Source organism: Ictidomys tridecemlineatus, chromosome 7 (assembly GCF_052094955.1).
Source record: "Ictidomys tridecemlineatus isolate mIctTri1 chromosome 7, mIctTri1.hap1, whole genome shotgun sequence".
In the NCBI taxonomy this organism is placed as follows: Eukaryota; Metazoa; Chordata; class Mammalia; order Rodentia; family Sciuridae; genus Ictidomys; species Ictidomys tridecemlineatus.
The window spans coordinates 180,341,638-180,359,770 of NC_135483.1; the positions used below are offsets into that span (position 1 = coordinate 180,341,638).

The 18,133-nt window shown below is 52.3% G+C and overlaps 2 protein-coding genes across 3 annotated transcripts in view; one reads left to right on the forward strand and one right to left on the reverse strand.

Moving 5' to 3' along the window:
• Pnkd (PNKD metallo-beta-lactamase domain containing) overlaps positions 1–18,133 on the forward strand; it is a 65,433-nt gene that overhangs the window by 2,890 nt on the left and 44,410 nt on the right. The gene's annotated exons all lie outside the window — the stretch shown is intronic.
• Tmbim1 (transmembrane BAX inhibitor motif containing 1) lies at positions 257–17,180 on the reverse strand. The gene is made up of 12 exons (XM_005330464.5): positions 17,027–17,180; positions 7,521–7,763; positions 6,320–6,414; positions 5,592–5,656; positions 5,406–5,459; positions 4,751–4,801; positions 4,072–4,111; positions 3,757–3,794; positions 3,491–3,578; positions 3,078–3,173; positions 2,035–2,088; positions 257–1,661 (listed from the first exon to the last, which is right to left on the reverse strand). The coding sequence occupies exons 2-12, from the start codon at positions 7,720–7,722 to the stop codon at positions 1,515–1,517; spliced, it is 930 nt and encodes a 309-aa protein (XP_005330521.2). The 5' UTR covers positions 7,723–7,763; positions 17,027–17,180; the 3' UTR covers positions 257–1,514.

Sequence of the window (18,133 nt, forward strand, 5' to 3'; positions counted from 1 at the left end):
ACCCGTAACAAGAGGTCCCTTTGGAATCCACTATTGCAAGTTTGAGTTCCCCTTTCCCCCAGCCAACTGTTGAGCCTTCACCAGCCTCTCACATCCCTCCCTAGGAAGTGCAGCAATAAAGGATATTTGTCACCTTAGGAAAGGTGCAAGAGACCCAGCCAGGATGTAGAGGTAGGAAGTGAATGGATGCTTTGGGCAGAATCAGACACTCCCTGAGCCAACACCTTCCAAAGAAGAAAACCAGAGCCACACAGGGTTTAACTTCTAAACAAAACTTTAATAACATTTGTAATTGTGTCCCTTTGTGTGATATATTTAGGATCAAGTACTCAATAAAGAAGTCCTAATTATATCCTTGGGTTGATGTGGTTTCCGCCTCTACCCAATAGACTGACCCTGTCCCCTCCCCTATTCCAGCTTGAGGCACTTGTATTACAAAGAAGGCAGTGGCTGACTAGAGAGGTGGTGAAAAGCCCCCCAGTGGGAGTTCAGAGCAGGCTGAGAGACAGTCACCTTGCCCTCAGGGCCCTTCCTGTTAGCAGAAGGAAGAGCATTAAAGTCTCCTTGGGCACTGAGGTGGGTTTTAGTATTTCTCAAACTGGCTCTGGAGGCCCCAAGGCATTTTCCAAGCCTCCACCCATCTCCTCACCCTGGCTACTTCCATGCCACACTCCTGATCATACAAACTACTCTGTTTACTGACTCTTGTCCCTCACTTTCTGCTCTACCTGCCTGAGCAGAGAAAGCAAAAGACCTCAGAAGCACCCAGGGAAGTCCCAGGCAACTTTGGAGAATGGGGACCAGAAGGCTCCAAATGGTCTGCTCTCTCACACCATCCAAGCCTGGAGGGAGCTCAGAGGAGATGCTCTTTGTATTAGCTCCTGTACTTTGCTCATCTCTTCTTCCCCCCAGCCCTAACCTAGATAAACAATACATACATGTTATAAAAACAAGATGGGGTTAGAGTGCAGAGGCCCCTGGGCACAGATCTCTTTTACCATTCTGAGCTAAAAGGTACCAAGTCTAAGGAGTATAGAGTAATGGCCTGTAGTCCAGGAGGTGGGGATAATACTGTCTGGCTTTACTGGGTTTAGGAGGGAAACAGGCTCCAGCTACCTAGGCTAGAAGCCCGTGACAGATTGGGAGGGGAAGCCCTGCACCTTAAAGTCCCTTCTGTGTTCACATTTCCTCTGAGTTATAGAATGGGCTCTTTTCACACACACACACACCCAAGTGCTAAGAGTTTGGTGCCATATTGTGGGTAGAGGGCAAAAGACACATCCTCAGCCTCATTCCTGCCAAGCCCACTAACAGATCTGAACTGTCCCAGCACCCACTGCCCACCACAGGTTCCCACACCTCCACAGCCAGAGAGGTTACCCATCTCCTGGACAGAAAGGAAACTGGGTATGTTACTTGAGGGGAAGAAAAAAGTGTCTGAGGCCCAGACCCCAGTCACAGGGCCCAGCCCTCTGGGGAAGGGAGAACCCAGCGAGGGTGAAACGGGGGGCTCCTCAGTTGCGATCTCCCAACAGCTGCAGCACAAAGGTGAAGATATAGACGATATCTGTGTAGATCTGCAGGGCACCCGTGATGTAGTCCTCTGGGCTGATGGTGTGCTTCCGGTTCCCCAGGACCAACTGTGTGTCATAAGCCAGAAACTGCAGGGACAGGGAAGCTAGAAGTGAGTGCCAGTGAGTACCCGGAGGCCCAGAGCTCCTTTTTGGTCAGCAGAGTTGTCCTGGGAGCCTGTGTGCCACGTAGCAAGCGCGCTTAGGGTAAACAACAGGCTAACAGGTGGTCTCTGCCTCCTGCAGTCCACACCAGAAACAGAGGCAGGCACACTGCATCTCCTGCCCAGCATTCCAACAGCAGGTGTGTGACTAATACAGCAGGAGTGCCCTGAAAATCACGGGAACTCTTGACAGTGAGGAAAGATCGCTTCTGGCTCTGTTCCAAGACACCTAAATTCACTCGCCGTCCCCTGTCCTCCATCCCCTCAGTTCAGCTTTCCAGAGCACAGCAGGGACTTACCAGGGTGAAACAAATGGCCCCCAAAGCAGCATAGACCATGTGGAGCCAGTAAATCTGGGAAGAAGGAGATGGGGTGGTGTTAGAAATCTGAGCAAAGTACAGTGTCAGGCCTTCAGGACCCAGCTAACCCCCGGGATTCAGGCATCAGAGTGGACAGAACTAGGAAGCCAGTTCACTGGGATCCTGGGGCATGCCCTTCTAGGTCCTAGAACAGATCTGAAACGGTGACATATTTGGCAGAGGGAGCAGAGGCTATCCTAAAGCGGCCATATAAAACCAATCAAAGCATCTTTTAGCCAGACCAATCCATAGAGCTAATCTGCAGAGGTGTCCACTCTGCTTCTGAGAAAAAGCAGTGGCTGAGTGACAGCTTTGGAGGGACAGACCCAGCACACACCAGCTGAAGAGCCCCGTCATCTTTCCTCCAGTCCTGGTCAGCACTCAACAGACCACACAGCCCATCCTGGGATGGACAGAATGAAGAAGGGCTAGGAGGGAAGGAAACCCTAGCCTGCAACCACCCTGATGAGGTTCAGAATTAGGGGGTACCCACAAGGCAGCCCTGCTTCACTCTCCTGTAGGTGCCTGTCCACAGAAGGACAAGGCCAGTCCACGGTGAGATGGTCATCAGCCTGGGGACCTCATGTTTTCCTTTAGCTGACTATAGTCAAAGGATTCAGCTCCAGACATCTCCAAAGTCCCTTCCACACAGGTCCATCTTGTTCCTCTGGGTTCCTCTTCCAGTCTGCCTCCCAGAACCTGGTCTCAGCTGTCAGCTCTAATCTACTACTTCCCATAGGAAGGCTCAGAGAGGCTGGACAACATAGGCGCTGTCTAGGGCTCCCAGTGCTGTGGCTCTTTCCAAAGAGACACTGACTATTCCCTAACCCAAAAGGATGGTGCTTGTATGTGGATGCCTTTGCTAGCCACTAGAAGGTTCTAAGGTCAGCCTGCCCAGATGAGGGGCCCTGCTACATTCTGCTATACAGGGAGTCTGCAGTGAGGACTGGGTTCAGTGGCCTCAGCCCTCATGGGACACTCACATATTTGAAGTACAGCACAATGCTAGTGACAATCCCAGACACCATCAGCACAATTCCCAGGACACAGAAGAGGCCTGTGCACGAGGTGAAGTCCACCTGCCAGGAAGAAGAATGAGGTACCTGTCAACTGCCGTCACTAGCAGCCCAGCCAGACTGGCCTTGCCACCCTGCCACCCTGCCTGAGAGTCCCAGTTCTGCCTCCTGGAGACACAGTAATGACCATGTCATGCTAAGGACAGACATAGGAGGCAGCTGTGCAGGTGTAGATATGGGAAAGGGGATTAGGTCTCTAACGGAAATCCCTGGTCTATATGGATCTGGGCCCTCCCAGGCCATTCAAATGCCAAACCCAAAGGGCCAGGTTTCATAATAAAGAGAGGCAGGTGCCAGGGAAGAACCCTCCATTCCCTCACCTTGGTCTGAAAGCAGAAGATGGTGACAGAAATGGACACCACAGCAGTGATGATCATTGCAATGATGACAGCTTTGGTCTGATACATACTGGAAGGAAGGAGTTAAGAGAAGCCAGAGGCATAAGCACATACAAATGACTTCAAACTCACCACTTCCAGAAGATTCCACCCAGAACCCATCCCCACAGATGACCATCAGCCCAGGAACACCTGCTCCCCAAGAATACACACTTCACATGAAGATGGTAGATTGCCCTTGCATGTACCTGGAAATGGTGCCTGTCATAAAGCCCATGGCAAAAGTCTGAGGGAGAGAAACAAAGAAGACATTTAAGAACGGCAGGTACTGGGTGAAGTTCAGTGGTAGAGCACTTGCCCAGCACGTGCAAAGGCACTGGGGGATGACCACAGTGGCCTTCCAGAGCTGGGAGTAGATTCGATGGAGCTGGAAAGATGCAGCCACAGAGGGGACCCAGAGCTAGCAGTAAGGATAATTAGGGGGAGAAAGCCAGGGACATCCTTCCCCAGTGATATCTCCTTCCCTTCCCTGGGACAGCGCTCCCCTACCCTTCTAGACTTACAAAGAGAGTCAGCAGGATGATGTTCCATGGGAACCGGCGCCTTAGGGGGAAGAAAAGGCCTGGTTACATGACTTAGGAAGTCAGATCCTAGAGGTTCCCTCAGCACAAGGGAGCACCTGGCTCCTGTGCCTGCAGGGACAAGCCCTGCTCTGGGGAAGAGAAGGCTGGCATGGCTTTGGTACCTGCTCAGGGGGGTTCAAAAGGACAACATGGAGCAGTGGAGTGGACCTGTGCTATGGAGCCAGAAAGACCTGAAACTGTTTGCCACTATTACTCCGACTACCTGTGTGACTGTGAGAAAGTTGTCCAGCCTCTCTGAGCCTTGAGTTCTTCCTGTTTGGTTTGGGGTTCTTTTTTTCCCTCTCATTTTTCTTTTCCCTTCCCCCCTCCCCACACTGCCTTTTTCCTTTTCTCTTTCCTGTTTATTAAATGGTTAAAATTCTACATATCTTGCAGGGTTGCTGTAAAAATGGTAGCTAAATATATCTCAGACAGTGCTATGTAAACCTCTGAACGGTAGTCACCGACATCATCATCATCATCATCATCACCACCACCACCACCACAGTACTTCTTGTAAGTCTCCATTCGACCACTACAAGGAATCCATTTTCTTCCCAAAATACTCGCTCTTGTCCCACCCCCTTCTCTCCTCATTGTCTAAGGCTCTAGAACTCACCTGGGTCCCTGGCAGCAGGCAAGGGTCAGGTAGGTGACGATGAAGACAGCACTGGGGAAGAAGAGATGGGACATGGACTGTGGCCAGAGCTACCCTTGGCCGTTTCTCAGCCCAGCCTGGCAGCACTCAGCTGGCCCAGGGCTTGGAGGCCTAGGAAGCTGCTTGGGTCTGAGGGGAAGCTACTCAGGAAGAGTTAGGGCAGAACTACCAAGCCAGGGACCCTGAGCAGTTCTGTAACATGCGTGCGGGCCATAGAAACTGGCTGTGAGAACCTGGGCACTTCCATGCAGACTGCACACTGCTGTCATCATCGTCTGCTGCCCCACCACATGCTATGTGATTCTGTGACTCCTCATCAGGCACACCCCAGCATGGGAGAATGGCACTGGCCACTGGGAAGGACCCTCTCAAAAAACATTTTGAGGAGCTGTGGTTGTGGCTCAGTGGTAGAGCACTTGCGTAGCATGTGTGAGGCACTGGGTTCGAATCCCAGCACCACATATAAATAAGTGAGTAAATAAAGATTGATCAACATCCAAAAAAATATTTAAAAAACAAAAAAGCATTTTGATCCATGCCCTGAGTAGAGCCGGTCAACTGGAAACACTGCCAGCCACCTCCTCCCCTCGCCTTGAGTAGAGCCAGGCACACTCACTAGGACACGTAGTACACAGCCACATTCCTCCTCACGAATTGGCCAACTGGCTCCCTGTGGAGTCGAGGAAGAGGAGAAGAGTCATTCCAGGGCTCAGCTGCCTCCCCGCCAAGCACCCCCAAGACAGGCAGCCGACCCAGAACTCTCCAGGGTGGAAGGTAGGGTCAGCGAGGCCCAGACACTCACACAAAGGTGAAGATAGCAATGATGGCCACCGTGATGAGCAGCTGGACGGAGATGATGCTGTAAACCTGGAACATAGCCGGCCAGGGGCACAGGTGATCACCCTGTCTGCTGGCCTCTCCCCAGGAAGCAGAACCACAAGACCAAGAAGCCAAAGGAGCACAGCCCTGCCCTTCCTATCCTGGCAGTGGTGGAAGGGGCTTCTTTTCCCTATTTTGAAGGCTCTGCTTTTACTTTGAGCCCTCAAAGAGCCTGCAGCTGCAGCCTGGCCTAGAGGTGACCCCAGTGGGGAACATGGTCCACATGCTGTTTGAATTTCTGCTCCCTCCCTCCTGTCCAGCATCCAGCCCTGCAGGGCTGCCCTGTACCACCACCGTGGCTCCACACTTGCAGTTCAGCATGGCATGTCACACATCTGTCTGCCCTGAGCAGGTGCCTTGCAGATGTGAGATAGGAGAGTGGATTAGGAGCTCCCCAGTTGTTTAGGGTCTTAACGGGAAAACAAGGTCTGGGGAAGAGGTGGGAGATTTCCCAGATTGACTGTCCTCCCAAAACAAGGTCAAAGAGAAGGGATGCTGGGGATAGGGAAGCCGGGGAGAGAGCAGTGAGGGCAGGCAGCCAGCAAATTTCTATGAGAATTCTGTGCCTTTGCCTGTGGTTGGTGTGGCCTGGCCCTCCCCAATTCCCACAGCGTGAGGGGCCAGGTCCACCTGCCTCCCAGCCCATCTCACCTTTCGGATGAATGTGTGTCGGACTTTTCTGTCATCCCACTCTCCAGGCCCAAAGCTGTCGCTCACTGCTCTCTCCTCTCCATCATAGCCAGGGCCTAGGGACAGATCACATAGGACCATCTGGAGACCTGGGAATGTAACCTTCATCCCAAAACTTCTCAACACTGTCTGAAAGGCTCAGGTATCTCCAGCCAAAGTCAAGTGTTACAGTGCAGAACTCCTTTCCCAGCCAGGGTCCTCTGGATGCCCTCAGAGTGACCTGAGCCAGGGTGGCATGAGGGGGCTTAGGCAAAAGCCAGTCCATCCACATGCATCTCTTAGGGCTCTGTGCAGCCAGCCCACACCATCGGGGTCAGGTGGTGGTGTCAGGATCCAGGGAAGAAGCAGGCAGGAGTGGGGCTAGCTGGCAGAGCAACAGCCTCAGGGATGGAGGGCCAGAGAAAAGGTGGGGAGAACAGAGGATAAGGGCCAGGATGTAGCGTAAGCCTCATTAAGAGCAGATCTTTCAAGGGCATGTAGCCTCTCACATGTGAGTGACGCATTCCAGTCCGCACCAGAACACACATGTCCAAGTGAGAGCTGGCCCTACACTTGCGTCAGGACTCCAGAGCTGCTGCACAGCTTCCGAACATTGTGTGGATGCCTCTTTGGGAACTGCTGTCAAAATCCAACCAGAAAGCACTATGCATAGTTCAGAAGTAAAGCATATGCTTAGCATGTATGAAGCCCTGGGTTCCATCTCTAGCACCACAAAATTAAAAAGACGCCCAGGAAAAGGGGCTCACTGCATTCTAACCTCACTTGTTTCTGACCTGCCATGATGTTTACCAAGGTTGGCTCCACTTTGGGGTGTTTGCAAAACTCAGACTTTACCTAAAGGATGAGGATTTGTCATCCCCAAGGATGTATTTTAAAAAGTGAAGTGTTTGGGGTTCCAGGGATAGCTCCTAAGACAGACATGGCCCCTGGTAGGGAAGGCACGGACTCAGCCTCCTGGCTGAATAAAGGGGCTACCATGTGGCTGGAGGAGCTGAGGGGGGAAAGTAAGGAAGTAAAACAAAATGGAAGGAGAGATCTAAACAGATGAGAGGGAAAAGGCATTAAAAGGGAAGTTGAAGAGAAGGGAGTGAAAAGGAGGGGGCCACATTCACCCAAGGGCTGCTCCTCTCGCCCACCTTCCACATCCACTTCCAGGACTCACCGTAGTTCATGGGCATCGGGTGGATGGGAGGCATAGGCTGTGGGTAGCCAGCAGGGTGGCCGTAACCAGGTTGTGGGTAGGCAGGGTAGGCAGGGTACCCTCCTGGCAGGACAGATGGTTGCCCATAGCCCCCAGGGGGTGGAGGGCCAGGATACAGGGGGTTGCGGTCCTCATATGGAGGTGGGGCAGTAGGGTTGGACATGGCCACTCAAAGAGCTGAGGGAAAACCCCAGCTGCTGGGACCTGAAATGGAAGATAAGCAAAGTAGTCATGAGTGCCTGGCACAGCTCACTCCACCCCCATTCCCTCCCAGGCTGTGTCTCCCTGGAGAAGAGAGCCTCCTAATTTTTCTCTGGGTCACACATGTTACTTGCTTCCCACAGGCTGCTTCCCATCAGCCCAACCCCTGGCCCTCTTGCCCTCAAGCCAGCTCTTCATGGAGAGCTGTGTCTTCCCTGTGTAATTTCCTGGCCACAAGAAAGCAGGAGGAGGGGTTAGTGAGGCAACTAGAGTTGATGCTGAACATCAGATGTGATGCACGAGGAACTGGGCGCCTGGGAACTCCCTGTCCTCACATAAAAAAGCCTTCCAGTGTTGATGGCTTTTCAACAGAACCAAGAAAGAGGCTGGAGGGCTCTGGTAGAGCCTCCAGTGAGTCACAGGGCCAGCTGAGACCCTCCAGAGTGGAAGCCCAGCCCCCACCCAGCTGGCTGGAGCACAGAGCCTGAGAGCCAGAGCTGGGGTGCAGCCAAGCTCCGAGTGGAGAGGAGAAGGAGGAGGGAACAGTCTAGCCCAATGCCAGGGCCGCCTGGCCCCAGGGGAAGAGCCCGTGGACTGGTAGCAGGCCGGGTCAAGGGAGCCTGAGAGGTCTGGGCCAGCAAGCTGCTAAGAGGTCCCACAGAAGAGCAGGCCCAAGACTGGACTTTCAGGTTCCTTAAATAACCAGCTGTGGCACGTCAGGTAGGCATGTGACAGCCTGTGCACGCCTGCTCCCTTCACTGGTGAGCAGGAGCACACAGTGAGCATGGGGCCCCAAAGGCCCCTCCAAAGGGAGTGGGTTTTGTAGCCCAATATCTCTGGGGTCTTGATGGTTTCTTCTGTCTCCCCCAGGGGCAGTGGCTAGCAGTAAGGAGGGCCTGCTGGGAACTCCCTGTTGTCATTTAAAGGAGCTACAAGATGGAGGGAGTTCCTTAAGTAGCAGGGACAGCCCCACAGCCAGGAACCCGGAAGCACAGGTTGAGGGCACCTCGGGTTGCATAGCCCCCATGCTCCTTTCAGATGAGAGAATCAAGGCCCAAAACAGTAAACGATTCCCAGGACCACAGGGCTAGCAGGTCAGTAGCAGAGTCAAAATGGATCCCTTCAGGATCTGGGGCACATGTCCTTTATGTTATGCTGTGCTCCTTATTGCCTCCTCTGCCAAATAAATGTCCCTCAGGCCTGGTGTTCCCCACTGAGGTGGCAGAGCTGGGGGAAGAGCTAAGATGGAGTTTCCTGGGTCCCTCGTGGGAAGAAGCCCTGACAAAGTCTGGGCCCCTTGACAGGGCCATCCCTTTCCTAGAGCTTCGTCCAGGGTAGACCTAGAGGACCCCACAGGGACACCCCAGATCCAGGTCAGCAACCACCCTCAGCCTTTACAGGAACCAAAGAGCCCTGGCTTCTCTTTGTAGGACACCCTATGCGGTTCAGGGATGAGATAAAGGACTGTCTATGTCTTCTTTCTTAGGACAACTAGGGTCATTCAGAAAGGAGAAAGTGGCGGGGATCAAATAGCAGGGCAGATCTCTGAATGGGTTATTTTGATAAAAGTCTTTCTCCATCCACCCAGAGTGAGGAGACAGACAGAGCAAGAAAGTGTTGGCCAGGAAGAATGCCCTTCCCGACAGTGAGGTGTGAGGGGCAAAGCAGGTGTCAGGAGAGCAGAGCCGAGCCCTTGCAGCGCAGCAGGAAAGCCTGCAGCGACAGGTGCCAGACGCACAGGGGAGAGTACAGGAACTGGGTATGGAATGTCTGGGGCTGTGTAAGGGAAGGAAGATCGCCTTAAGTAATTATCATATATGAATCTCCTGTAAGTTCAAGGCCAGCCTTGGTGACTTAGCAAGACCCTGCCTCAAGAAATAAAACGGGCTGGGGCTCAGTAGTAGAGCACCCCTGGGTTCAATCCCCTGCACCAAAAGATAAAAATCTGCTGGGCATGGTGGCGCATGCCTATGATCCCAGTGGCTGGGGAGGTGGAAGCAAGAGGATTGTAAGTTCAAAGCCAGACTCAGCAATTTAGTGAGATGCAAAAATGCAACTCAGTGAGACCCTGCCTAGAAATACAAAATAGGGCTGGAGATGTGGCTCAGTGGTCGAGTGCCCCTGAGTTCAATCCCTGGTACCAAAAAAAAAAGGTAAAAACTTGGTGTCCTTTTTAGAGGAAGGGGTGGAGGACAAGTCACCTTTGGAATAGGTGTGTCTGCATCATGGCACCATCTCAGCACCCCAGGTCTATCTGACATCCACCATTGGGTTGGTAGTACATATGGCTGGCTGAACAGGCCCAGGAGGCACCTGTCATCAAAAGGCATGCTGTGCACTAAACCACAATGCCACCATTTCCTGGCCCTTTACCTCCTCAGGGTGCACTTCTATGAACTGAGGTGAGAAAGACCAGATGATCTCTGAGCTTGCAGCCAGCTCTATCAGCAGATGATGATCCTGGGACCTGAGCTACGCAGGGCCTGCCCTTTGCCCTCCCTATTCCCAGACTGAGAGGTTGCAGCGGCCATAGGTGAACATGACTCACAGAGAGGAAGGTCAGCCTCAGACAGACCTCAAGAGTCTGGTCCAGCCCAGTAGGCTGCTGACTCACAGAGCCCTGCGCCTCCTCACCCTGCCATGTCATGCCCCAACTTCAGAAGAATTCACAAGTTGACCTGCCTGCTGGGAGGAAAGTAGGTCCAAGTCTACTTCTCTGGGGCCTCAGTCACCAGCCCATCTGCAGCAGACAACACCATGATCACTTTACCTCACTATGCCCCAGTGCCTTCACCTAGAAAATGGGGTTGACACTTGAGTCCCCCACACACACACATACACACACCCCAGAGAATTGTGTGGCATGATGGCACAAGCTTATAATCCCAGTTACCTGGGAAGCTGAGGTAAGAGGATCGCAATTTCAAGGCCAGTCTGGGCAATTTAGCAAGATATGTTTCAAAATAAAAAGGGCTGGGGATGTAGCTCAGTGGTAGAGTGCTTGCCTAGTGTACCTGAGGCCCTGGGCTTGATCTCCAGCACTGAAAAATACAGATAAATACTGGCTGTTTTCAGTTTTTTCATTAAGTCTTTTCAGTAGCCCAGCAGGGTAGATACGGTTGTTATTATCCCCACTTACAAATGGAGACAGCAAGGCTTAGAAGAATGAAGTCACCAGGCCATGGTTACCTTGCCAGGGTGAGATGGAGTCAAGACTCAGGGCCCTAGACTGGCCCAGAGCCATGTTCTGAGTCCCTCTCTCGAGTTCCTCATTTGCACAGCCTATCTATCCAAACTCCTCACCCCTTCTCCCATGGCTTCCAGTCTAAGGCCCTCTAACAGCAGAAGGCTTACACAGAAAGTGGAGGCCAAGTCAGCCTTCCACAGTGGGCTCCAACCCCAACCAGCAGCTCGAGGCAGAGGCTGGTCCAGAGATTGAGATTCAAAAGGTCAGAGCGGAGAGGACACGCACTAAGGCAAACCTGCCCCTCTCTGCTCCAGCCAGAGAGCCACTGTGCAGGAAGCAGTAATCTGTCCTTGTCACAAAGCTGGTTTTGTGGCCAGGACCTAATCCTACTTATTTAGTATAGAGCTCTGGACACAGGAAAGGAGACCTTTCCTGTTAGTGCCTGCCAGGGGGTTGCCAGCCTCCACCACCCTCACCTCTGAGCCATGCCAAGGAGAACACTGGCAGGAGCCTCAGGGGCCCAGGGCCACCAGCCTCGGCAGCTTCTTGCTTCTGTGTCTGCCCCAGCACCTGCACAGCCTACGTGAGGGCCCTGACACTTCCTACCATCAGGGCCTGTGCTGGGGCCAAAGTTTAGGCTGATATCTGTCTAGGGAAGAGAGGGAAGGAGAGGGAGCCAGCTCCTCTCCTAGCCAGACCAAGGGTGATGGCTGGAGAACAGGGGGGAGAGGAAGGGATGGAGAGAGACAGAGGGAAGATGAGGCCCAAAGCCTACAAGCCAGCCTTCCAGGTTCTGCCAGTAGCTGAAGGAAGGCCCCACCGTCTCCACAGGCTGAAAGGGGCCTGTAGAGTTCCCACCAGAAACTTCCTTTTCCTCAAATACAGAAGGCATTCATTTCTACAGATGCCAGCCGTGGGGAGTTTGTTTGCCCACTGCCGTGGCTGCATGCAGCTTGAACCATCAGAACATTGTCTACCTCATGCTTGTGACCAAGGCTTTAGACTCTGCCTGATCCTGGCAGCTCCATCTCGGTTTGCTCCTCTCAGTTGGAGCCCAGAGCCTCTTCTCCACCCAGAGATGGTAGAAACGGAAGTGAGTGGAGCCTGTGGTGGTGGCACACGCCTGTAATCCCAGCATCTTGGGAGGCTGAGGCAGGAGGATCACTAGTTCAAAGCCAGCCTGAGCAACAGCAAGGCACTAAGCAACTCAGTGAGACCTTGTCTCTAAATAAAATACAAAATAGGGCTGGGGATAGGGCTCACTGGTCAAGTGCCCCTGAGTTCAATCTCCAGTACCAGAAAAAAAAGTGATTGGGCTCTTGGCCTAATCAACACACTTGCTGGTGACCAATGTTTTCCCATGTGAGGAGGGGACTCATCCCCCCTGGGGCTGTGTCAGTGAGTGTGCCCGGCTACTACCTCGGGCACCAGTTCTCCTGGGGCAAAAGAGGGGTTAAGGCTCTGGAATCTGTGAAGAGGAGGCCAGCTACTGGGGTTACTGCAAGAGGGTGTGTGTTGGAGGGAGGGGCAGAAAGGAGCAGCTGACTGGTCCAGGCAGCCTGCCCTCCTCCCTGCCAAGAACAGATGCCCAGAGCTGAGCAGAACGGAAAGAATAGCTCAGAGTGCACATCTCAGGAAGCCCCACCCAGCAGGCGCTGCGGCACAGTCAGTCTGGCTGGCTCCTTCCCCTGCTTTCCTTTCCCATTCCCCCAGGGAGAGCTCTGCCCCGCCACCCTAGCACAGCCACCAGGGCAGAGGAGTAAAACACATTCAGGAGAATTTGGGCAAGTGACCAGGCCTGATTCTAGACCAAGGGAGTCCAGAATCAACCTCATACTCTTTATCTGGCCTGGCCTCCAGGACCAAGAGATGAACTCTATAGAGGGGCCTAAAATTGAAATGTCAGACTTTAGAATGGGTGCTGCCGGCCCTGGATTGGAATGAACTTGAGAAATCATCTGGCCGTTTGACAGATCAGGAAACCTCAGAGCCAAGAAAGTTCTGGCCCCAGCCCAGGACAGGCCCTCATGGTCATGGGTTTGTAACTTCCCTTCCCAGCCCTGCCTACTATCTGAGAACTCTGAAAGACAGACGCATACACACCCCTGAGGAGGAGCCAGAACAAGCCACCCGTTTCCCAGGTTCTCTCTTAAGCTCTGGCTCCAACCTGTTGCTTCCCTCTCCAGCTCCCAGCCCCCATCTCTAGCCAGGGTTGCCTTTCTGGATCCATAAGACAGAGGGCTGGCTCCTGTCTCCAAGGGAAGAGAAGCTGCCCAGGAGAGCATGGGACACCCCAGGAATGGCAGCTCTCCCATCACCCATCACCCTTGTTTGGGGGCAGAATTGTGTCATCGAGGCATTAATGCCAGAGACCTCAGCCACATCAGTGGTCAGGATGGTCTGGAAGCGTAGATGAAGAAAGAAGAAGCCATTGACAAATAGGATGTCCCTTTTAGAGCACAGCCCCTACTCATCTCTGGTGTTTCAACTCTCCTGTCTTCAGCTGAACTTCCAGGTTAGGAGCAGAGACAGGCAGAGGAATGAGACAGATAATTAACCACCCACAGTGGAGAACTGCAGGTGGGCAGGCACAGAAGAGGACCACTAAGAGTGGCTTAAAGCAGTAAGAACTGTCAGTACTTACTAAGCAAGTAGGGGACTCTGATGCTCACAGAAGCCCTTCAATCCTACTGGCCAATAAAACAAATTCAGAGAAAACACATTTAAGGTCCCATAGAGGCAAACAGCAGAGATGGGTCTGAACCCAGAGCCAGTATCTGATGCTAAAGTCCATACCTTGTACTTTTTATTTACCTGGTTGGAACAGAAGCCCCTAAGGCACCCCCAACAGTCACTCTGGGAGCAGCCCAGCACCTGTGGGTATGGTGGAAAGACTGAAAATGACCAGAAGGGACTAAGCAAGTGCATCGTCGATACCTATTGCTTTTCCTAGTGAAAAGTGATCGGATGGGTGAGTCCTGAGTTAGAAGGCAGAGACCTAATGCCTGTCCTGGCTTTGGTACCAGTTCAGTTGCATGAGTCATAGTAGGTCACTTCATGTCTCCAGACCCAGCTTTTACATCTGTAAGATGAGTATCCTGGACCAAAAGATCAAAGTTCTCTCCAACTCTGCGGGTTTCTGATTCTGAATAAGTAGCCTAATAGAACAAAAACCTTCAAAGCAAACTGACATGCCCCCTAAGAAACCTACACTGGAGGGACTACTGATGTGTCACTGGTCCAGTGGACAACTACAGAGGCAGAGGCACATGGAATGCACTGAGTATGGAGATGGCTGTAACTGCCTCTCCTCCCAGACTACTCCAGTAATTCCCTCCAGATCCTCCAGCAAGCACCTCCTGGGTTCTCACTCACCCTAAAGCCTGCAGAGAGACAGTCTAACACTGTATGAAAGAAACAGCATGTCAGGAATCAAGAGACCTGGGTTCCTTAGCCAGCTCTGGGAATCCTGGCAAATGACCTCTCTGGCCTCCTGTATCTTCAAATCGGCCTAATTATGGGACAAAAGCAGAGATTAGTTTACCAGAACCAGAAAGCAGAGAGAGAGAGACTTACCAAGCCAGGCAATTCTGAAAAAGCGTCAGTGGATGAATGCAGAAATAAACAGTCCATATCCCTTTCTTGGAAATTCACAAGGCACAGTGACATATTAAGCCTCTGTGAAGTCCTGCCCTAAGAAACCTGTTCAATTTTGTTTAACCCAGTACCCCCCAAACTTTCCTAAGGCTGAAACTCTTTGATCCAGGCACACCTAACATTTGTGGGATGAGGATCCAGACCACCTATGTCTTACATAGTTGTCTGGATCAGAAAAATCCGTGTTCTAACCTCTCATATCTTAAAACTCCTTTGCCTCCACCCAGCCTGCCCTTACTCACACCAAGAACCTTACTCTCAATCAACTCAGTTTCAGGATACTCTGGAGGGTCCTCCATGACCCTAAGCCCCAGAGGCACACAGCTGTTACTGTAACTTCCATGATAGGATTTACTGCCCTGCAACAGAGCAGATCTCCAGCCTGCACAAAACCAGGACACTAGCATACCCTACCATCACCCCTATGTAGGGGAAAAGAACAGATCTTTGCAAGCAAGGACTCATTATCATTCTCCTGACCAATTTATCGAGAACCCTCTAGATACCAGCCTCTGTGGCCAGTGGACTTCTGGATAGCATTACTACTTTAAAATGAGACCTAGGTTTGGGCCTAGAATCCCAGAATCTTAGGGTTAACAGATTTTGTCAAGGTCACCCTTCCACAACATCTTCACAGAAGGTCCACATCATGGTTATTTATGTTAGCAGAATTTCTTTCCAGAGATTTTTATGAGCCTCTACCCTCCAGTTCTTCCAGTTTGGCACTCTGAAGACACACAAGTGTGTGTGTGTGTCCCTTCACTATGGCTTCTAGGGTAGGACTTCTGCTCTTTCTGAAGGGCCCTAGATGAGAAGTTTTGGGATTGGAGGTGCTGTGCGGTGGAATCTCCCCCATTTCCAGAGAGGAGGCTGAATGGAGGTGGCTATTACCCCAGCTCACGACATGAGACTCTCCTAATGCTTATGCTCTAACCTAACCCGTCATTACCTCTCTGGCGTGCCCAATTTTACAAGAGAGGCCCTGAGGTCATGGCATAAGAAGACAGGGAAGTCGGACCCTTGACAGTCGTCCTACCACTTCATTCTAAGCTGTAAACTGGGTCCTTAAGACTAAGAGTCCCCAAGTGACACGGAAGTATGGCTCCCCTTTCGCTCCAGACAAAGCAGCCTCAGGAAGCTCCTGGCTCCCCCTGCCACCACTGACCAGGCCGAAGGAACCAGCTTTGAAACCAAAGCTCACCAGTCAGATGAATATTTCAGAGCCCAAGAGAACTGGACACCTGATGGACCTTCCGTGGCATCTGGCTCTGTTTCTGGTTCCCAGATCTCCCCACTTATCCTATGTCCAGGGTGGAACCCCAAGCCCATGGACACTACCCAGAGACCACAGGGGAGTGGATGGGCACGGAGCCCCTATAGGACAAGAGCTGGTGAAGAACAAGGTCAGGCCCAGCAGCCTTTCTCTCCCTCCCTCCCACTCTTCCCATCGCTTTCCCTTTCCCACTTCCCTGTTTTTGTTTTTGTTTTTTTTTAAGAGAGAGAGAGATTAAGGAGGAGCAGGGAAAGAGGAAGAGAAAGAAACAGGTCCATTTTTTTAAAGAGAGTGAGGGAGGAGAGAGAGAGAGAATTTTTTTATTTATTTTTTATTTATTTTTTCGTTTTCAGCAGACTCAACATCTTTGTATGTGGTGCTGAGGATCGAACCCTGCACGCATGCCAGGCGAGCGCGCTACCACTTGAGCCACATCCCCAGCCCCCTGTTTTGTTTTTACTCTGACTCAAATAGGTTCTGAGGAGGACGGGTGGTTCCAGGTAGCTTCCAGAACTCAGTCCACGGGGCGGTGGTTCAGTGTCGGGCTGCGGCCAAGTTATGGTGATGGGGTTGCCACTTCCCCGGGCTGTGGGCTGTGGCTGCCCCGGCTTCCACCCTTCTCTGGGCTGGGAACTCCCCTTACCCCACCACTTACACACTGCTGGGACTACGCCAAGCCAGCGGCAACAGGGAAAGGAGGGGCAACCTGGGGTGGGGGCCACCCTGGGCTGGTTCCCCTCCCTCTCTCCCCCTGCTGAGAGCCATGACAACCCCCAACTCACAGCTGGCCACTCTGAGCCTCGCTTGGGGGACCCGCCCTGCCACAGACAAGCTACTCGTTCCTGTAAGAGAGAATCCCTTCCTAGACCCTGGTCAGTTCACCGGCGCCCTCAACAGCTGCTTGGTTCCCAAGGCTAACCAGGTGCCACATGCCCTCCCAAGGCGCATAGGAAAAGCGAAACTCCCCACTGCCAGGGCGAAAGATCCCCACTCTGAGGCCGAAGCAGGCCAGCCCCCAGCTAACTCTGGAGGGGCCGGCCGGTCGCGCACTCCGAGAAAGTTTGGGGGCTCGGGGCCAGCGCAACCCAGGCCACCTAGTCCCTAGTAGCCCGCAGTCCCCACCTCCGCCGCCCCGGCCCCAAGCCTTGCCTGCGCTGTTTCCAAGCGTGCGTTCCACTTCCCCGTGCGGCGAGTCCTGCGGGGGCCGGGCTGGGCTGCGCTGGGCTGTGAGCGCCCCGCCCCGCCCCGTCCTGCCGGCCCGTGGGGCGGGGCCTCGGGGCGCCGCCAGAGGGCGCAGGAGTCCTCCAGGTGTCCTTCCTCTCCGCTGAGAACTAGGGTGGGTACTTCAGATTTAGGGGCGGTAACGCTCGTTGAGGGAAGTTCAGAACACACACGATTACAGAAAGAAACTCACTTTTTTTCACCCATCCCAAATCCCAGGGGGGAGCTTTGGGTGCTCCTTTGCCTGCATCTGTGTGTACTGTACTTGCTTTTCCAGAGGGGTCCTGTAGGAAAAGTTTCTGTTGTTTTGGTTTGCAGTACTGGGGACTGAACTCAGGGTGTCTCGCATAGGCTAGGCAAGCGCCCTACCACTAGCTACATCCCCAGCACTTTTTATTATTTTGAGACAGGTTCTACCTAAATTGCCCAGACTGACCTTAAATTTGTCATCTTCCTGCCATAGCTCCCAAATCACTGGGATTCCAGGCCAGCGCCACTAAGCCAGGATTGCTTTTTTTTTTTTTTTTTTTTTTTGAAAGGAGGTCTTGCAATGTTGACCAAGCTGGTCTGAGTCACAGATCCTCCCACCTCTGCCTACCTCCGGGACTGCTGACGTGAGCCACCACCTGACTCACTTTTTTTTTTTTTTTTTTTTTTTACTTAACATTTTATCTTGAGTATTTTTCTCATCACTTATTAGTCTTTGAAAGCACAATTTTAGCCGTCGCGGTAGCACACGCCTATAAATCCCATCAATTTGGGAGCTGAGGCAGGAGGATCACAAGTTCAAAGCCAGCCTTAGCAATTTAGTGAGACTCTGTCACAAAATAAAAAAGGTTGGGAGTGTGACTAAGTGGTTAAGGGTCCCCTGGATTCAATTTTTCAATTTCCAGCACCAAAAAAAAAAAAAAAAAAAAAAAGCACAATTTTGTAGTGAAAGAGCACTTACATTAGCAGGCGTTAGACTCTGGGTTTAATTTTTTTATTATTATTTTATTTTTTGAGATGGGGTCTGGCTGTTTTACCCAAGCTGAC